Raw genomic sequence first — 6,000 nt, forward strand, 5'->3', positions numbered from 1 at the left:
TTTCCTTACTTTGGGGCTCCTGTTGCATGGAGTGTTGTTTCCATCATTTTATTCCCAGTCTATGTGTTTTTTTTATTGATGAGGTATATCTCTTCTATGGAACATACAATTGGATCTTGTTTTTCGATCTAATCTGTGTCTTTGATTAGAGGGTTAACATTCACATTCATGGTTATTATTAAATGGCATTCATTTAGTAATTACGTTTTTTTCTGCTACTTGTTCTTTTTCTCTTTCTTAACAGCTAACTTTGGTTGGTGTATTTGTTCCTTTAGGCTCTTTGATGCTGTTAGCATCATTGTCTATGTAGGATTTCTTTTGAGTTCTTTTTGTAGTGCTAATTTGGTCATAAATTTCATAAGGTGTTTTTTGTCACGGAATGTCCTTATTTCATCTTTAGTTTAGGAAGACAGTTTTGAAGGATATATTAATCTGAAAGGTGTTTTCTTTTAGGACCTGAAAATCTTCACTCCAACTTCTTCTGGCCTTTAAGGTTTGTGTTGAGAAATCTGTTGTAATGCTAGTAGGGTTAGGCCTGGGGATTGGGTTGGAAACCTGTGGGTCCTGCTGCTGCAGCCCTGGTTCATCCCCTCAGGGTGTTGGATCCACTTTCAGATGCCAAGTTTGCTGGACCTGGGATGTAAGGAGTGCTATAGTTCAGAGGTGGCCCACTCAGGTTTTTCTTTTAGATCAACTCTCCTTATCTGGCTTTGTTTCCCCTTTTCTGAGTTTCTGTTCCTCCAGCTGGCCCTGAAGGACATCTCCTTGAGCATCACTTTATAAAAGACTTTTATTTTTTACTTTTTCATTACTTTTATAGGTTTATTCAGATTTCCCTTTACCTGAGTTTTAGTCATATTTCCTCCTAGAAATATTTTCTTTTCTATTTAAGTTATCTAAAAAGTAAGTCATAAAATTATTCTCTTAGTTTTCCCTTCTGTTTCAGTCAATTTTTGAGGCTCTAACAAAATACCACAGGTAGAAAATATACTTTCACCGTTCAGGGAACTTGGAAATTCACATCCAAGGCACTATTGTTTGGTGTCTGAGGGCCTTTTTGCTGTGTCCTTCCATGGTGGGAGGGACAAACAGGGTGGAAGGACAAAGAACAAAAGGTGGTATGCGGGTGCCCCCACCATGTTTGTAAGCTAGGCATCCACTCATAGGGTGGAACTCTGTGACTTAATCCTTCCTCCAAAGGCCCCACCTATTAATCCCACCCCAAATTTTAGAGTGGACACACATTGAAACCACAGCAACATCGAACCTTTTTAATTTCTAAGGATAGTAATATCCCATTTCATTATTGGTTCTCTTTTTGATCAGTCTAATTAAATGTTGGTTTTATGTATCTTTTGGTTTAATTGATTTTTTTCTCTTTTTTGTTTTCTATTTCACTAATTTCTGTATTAATCTTCATTATTACCTTTCTTCCTCTTGCTTTGTTCCCATTCTAGTTTTGTTCTGTGAAATTTCATAGTATTGATTTGAGATCTTATTTTTAGAGATAAATGTCAACTGCTCTAAATTTCCTAAGGAATGCCTTAACACTATCCCATATTAGTATGCTATATGTTTGTTTCATACAATTAAAAGATTTTCCATTTTTCCTGTGGATTTTCTTTTACCCATGGATTATTTTCATATACTCTGAAGATACACAGATACACACTTTTTTTGTGGGGGGGTTTGTTATCAAAGGACTGAAATCTGGTAAAGAGCAAATTAAAAGAAAAAAATGTTAACCAATTCATGCTCTTTTTCCTCTTAATTGTTGTAATTGAAAATATTTCCTTTAACCAGTTTTTCTGTAATTTTACATAGGGTACACTGACAATGCTAAATGGAGATTATATTGAAGGATATTTTAGTGGAGAATGGGGATCTGGGATAAAAATCACTGGAACTTATTTCAAACCCAGTCTGTATGAAAGTGATAAAGAGAAACCCAAAATTCTGTGAGTAACTAGTGTTGATTTGGATTAGTTATTGAATGTTTTGGATTGTCTTGCTTTGATCAGAGCTGATTAATATTTTAATAGCAAAAGTAAGGTATTTTGGTTTTGGTTTCTGGTTTTTTCTCCCTTGGGATAGACTCTCAAAGTGTAGTTCAGATTGGCCTTGAACTCCCAGTGATCCTCCTGCCTCAGCCTCCTCGGTGCTGGGATTATAGGTTTGTACTACCACACCTGGATGCAAAATCAAGTTGTTCTTTTTTTTTTTTTTTTTTTAATATTTCCCTTTTGGGGCTGGAGAGATAACTGAGCAGCATAAGCACCTGCCTGGCAAGGTCAAGATCCTGAGTTCCATCCCCGTTACCACACACAAAAAAATTCCTCTTTTTAAGCGCAGGGGGTTTGAGACAGAGTCTTGCTATGTGGTTCAGGCTGGCCTTGAATTAACTGTGTAGCCCAGGCTGGCCTCAGACTTAGAACAATCCTCCTGCCCCAGTCTCCCAAGTACTGGGATTACAGGCATGCACCACCATACCCAGCCAAGTTATCCTTTTTATAAACAATGTGTAAGCCCTGAATTATCAACTGACACAGGTTTTCAGAACTAAGTCAATGGTCTTTGTTTAAATTAACCCCAATGATAGATATTTAAAATAAAAGTTACAGATGTGACAGGAGTCCCACTATTAATAGTATAGGGGTCCCAGTTGGCTCAAAGAGCATTTCCCCCTTGTTAGCAGGAGCCATTTTAGCAAAATCAGTTCTGTGAAAATGGAAGAGTAGAAGAGACAGAGGAGTCACTTCGGACTCTGCTCTGTGCTTAGCCATACAAATCCTTTAGTATCTAATAGACACTAGATACTAAAGTGTCTAACCAAAGCCCTTCCCCTTCAACTTTTCATTCAGTGTTTTAAAAATAAAACTATTAAAATTAGTTTAGGCGGCTTGGGACACAGAAGTATTCTCAGCTGGGGATCAGAACGTTTGCATTGTTTGGAGCAGTTTTGCACAGACCTGATTTTTAAAGGCTACTGTGGCTCTTTTAGCAGGAAGCTAGGAAACCTGGCAGTGGCAGCTGATGAGAAGTGGAAAGCAGTGTTTGATGAGTGTTGGCGCCAGCTGGGCTGTGAGAGCCCAGGCCAGGGCGATGTCTGGAGAGCCTGGGACAACATTGCTGTGGCCCTGACTGCCAGCCGGCGTCAGCACAAAGACAGGTGGGTGGTAGCTGGCCAACATGGGGCTAAGCATAGTAGAAAAATGAAGCCTAAGACCAGCAAGTGGCCAGGACTTACTACATTTTATTTTAAAATATAACACTTTAAAAGTCAATCGTGTACTTCTGTTTCTGGGTAAGATGGGTTAAAGCACACTTCCTTTATCTTTTGTTGGACTTAACTATTAATCCTGGACAGAATGCATGGACAGCTGTTTTCCACCGCTAGAGGGTACCAGTGGAGTGAGCAAGCACACCTGAGTCCAGTGCTGAGCTGCCAGTGTCTCTCCTTCTTCAGTCTGCAGTCAGTGGAAACTGGGACCTGCAAGTACGCACAGTAGTACAGAGAGAGATCTGGAAGAAACCTTTCTGGTTCCAGCTCAAGGAGTGAGACAGGGCTGCTAAAGGTCATGGTGGAGGCAGCACCATGCTGTCCTTTCCATTCCCTTGTGCACTTGGGTCCAGGTTCTTCTACAGCAGAGGTGGTGATGGGAGTGGGGAAGCAGCCAGGGATGGGACTTGCGGAAGCCACAACTCTAAAGCAGTAGAGTGTTGTCTACTCTTGCTGGGCCTTGAGTCCAATAGCTAGGCAGCATCTTTTTTTTTTTTTTATTTTATTGAGAAACAAATAGCAATGAGACAGTTTCAAAATGGGTTAGTAGGACAGTTATAATAATTAATACACTGCATATTGTTGTTTCTTAGTAGTTAAAAGAACTGAGCTAGGGCTGGGCCCCCAGCTAGGCAGCATCTTGATTGATGATTTCACTCTTATCTTCCCACCTTTTAGCCCTGAATGTGCCACATTCACAAAAGTGGGTAGTGTCTGGCTGAGTAACCTGAAAGAGAAGCTCTGACAACCGAAAATACCTAGGAAATGAGGGAAAGGGAGCTCTGGAACCCCCATGAAGTTCTTTATGAAGTTCTAGGCTCACCACACACTGACACATATGCAGACTTGGTCTTAGTAGTAAACCAAAGGTATTAAGAGCCACATGAGGGCTGGTGAGATGGCTCAGTGGTCTAACGCACCTACTTAGAACAAGCTTAGCAAAGCACAGGGACCATGGTTCAATCCCCCAGCACCACATGCCAGCCAGCCCCGCCCCCTGGTGGGCTGAGCTGTCCACACACATACACACACACACGCACACACAAATAAAATTAAAAAAAAAAAAAAAAAAAGCCACATGAGTAGATAGACTTATACTCGGGCCCAGGGTGGCCGCTCAGCTCATGCCCACTGCAGACTCACATGCAACTGCAAAGGCTTTGAATTGATAGTGGAACCACAGCCCGCAAAAGACTGGAGCAAAACTTTCAGCTGTCTCGCCGGCCCCTTTAAGGGTTTCTGAAATCTTTACATTCAGTGATTTGCTAGAACCCAGAAGACTCGAAATATAGATGTACTAAAACAATTTTTTTAAACATATATAGAGAGACATGCTGATGAATAAGATCAGAACAGCAAATTAGAGGTACACACCCAGACCAAAGGAAGGAGACACCCATGTTAGCATCCTTCACTGTCCTTCCTGTGAGGATCACAGCACATACTTCCCAGCAGAGAAACACTGGCAGTGCAGGACCCACGGCTTTTTCTAAGATCCTGTCATGTTGGCACCCTACGCCTAGCAACCAGCAGAATTGCTCACTAATCCCAAAAGGAGAGCTGTGTTCACCATAAATTACATGGTTGGTACAGTCCACAGAGAGCAGAATCCATTACCATTTCACCTCAACATAAGGGATGTGGAGCAGACTTAGTTCCCAAGCTCCACCTGAGGGCCAACCTTAAAGCAGATCCTTCTGAAGTAAATTGTGTGCTTACTCTCGATGCGTGTAAGTACTTGCCGCAGAATATAGAGAACCAGAATAACCATGAAAATCCCGAGTTGGGGAGACAATCAGCAGACATCTGTGATGCAATGTTTGAGTTACCTGAGAAAAACTTTAAAGCAGCTGTTATAAAAATGATCAAATGAACAACCACAGACATCTTTGAAACAAATACTAAACTGAAAGTATCAGTACAGGTGTAGTGGTACACTCTGAAGGCTAAAGCAAGAGAATCACAAATTTGAGGAGAGCTTGGGCATCTTAATACACTGTCTCAACACAAAATTTTCTAAAAAGCTGGAGATACCCAGGAGTGAACTCAGGACCATGCGCTTGCCGGGCAAGTGCTTATTCTACTGAGTTATCTCTCTGGCCCAACAATTAACTATTTTAAGTCTAGCTCTAGGTCGTTTTTTTAGCTATTCCTTTATTGTTAAAATATCAAAGAGCGTATTCTGATCTGTATGTGCAACTATATGCACTTGATTTTAAAATTAGTTTTTTGCCAATTTTCATGTACAAATATCAGTCATTTTATAATACTCAGGAATTAAAGATTCAGCACCTATCCATTTACTCAGAATACAAGTATATGTTCTGAAAGAGTAAAGGGTCTAGTTTCCTAAAATTCTTTGTGCAAGTCATCAGATTCCAAGTGTATAAGCACGAGGTAGTTATGTAGAAATTGAAGTCCAGAGACTGGCTCATGTGCCTGTCTGGCTTTCACAGTCTTACTGTGTGCTCTGTCTGGCACCACAGGGAAGCGAGACAGTTGGGTGGCCTACATGAATCCAGTAGCAATGGCCAGACCAAAAGACCCAATCTAGTCTTCAGGGACAGCAATCCAGGATTATCTGAATCGGCCCAGGCCTACCTAGGAAGAAGTGAAAAAGCAACTGGAAAAGGAAAAAAAAAAAGCTCCAAGGCTTTGGCTAAATTTGAAGAAAAAATGAATGAGAATTGGAAGAAAGAACTAGAAAAGCACAGAGAAAA

At 40.8% G+C, this 6,000-nt stretch overlaps 1 protein-coding gene and 1 pseudogene across 5 annotated transcripts in view; both read left to right on the top strand.

Moving 5' to 3' along the window:
• Als2 (ALS2, alsin Rho guanine nucleotide exchange factor) overlaps window positions 1–6,000 on the top strand; it is a 98,461-nt gene that overhangs the window by 80,598 nt on the left and 11,863 nt on the right. For 4 of the 5 annotated variants that reach the window (XM_004628593.3, XM_023712318.1, XM_023712315.1 and 1 more), the window contains 2 exons: window positions 1,825–1,958; window positions 3,002–3,169. In XM_004628593.3, coding sequence (XP_004628650.1) covers window positions 1,825–1,958; window positions 3,002–3,169 — 302 coding nt within the window. The remainder of the gene's footprint in view (window positions 1–1,824; window positions 1,959–3,001; window positions 3,170–6,000) is intronic. The other variant, XM_023712317.1, reaches the window with a different exon arrangement.
• The window catches only part of LOC111816023, a 714-nt pseudogene continuing 485 nt past the window's right edge, over window positions 5,772–6,000 (top strand).

Source organism: Octodon degus, unplaced genomic scaffold (assembly GCF_000260255.1).
Source record: "Octodon degus isolate 3935 unplaced genomic scaffold, OctDeg1.0 scaffold00025, whole genome shotgun sequence".
In the NCBI taxonomy this organism is placed as follows: Eukaryota; Metazoa; Chordata; class Mammalia; order Rodentia; family Octodontidae; genus Octodon; species Octodon degus.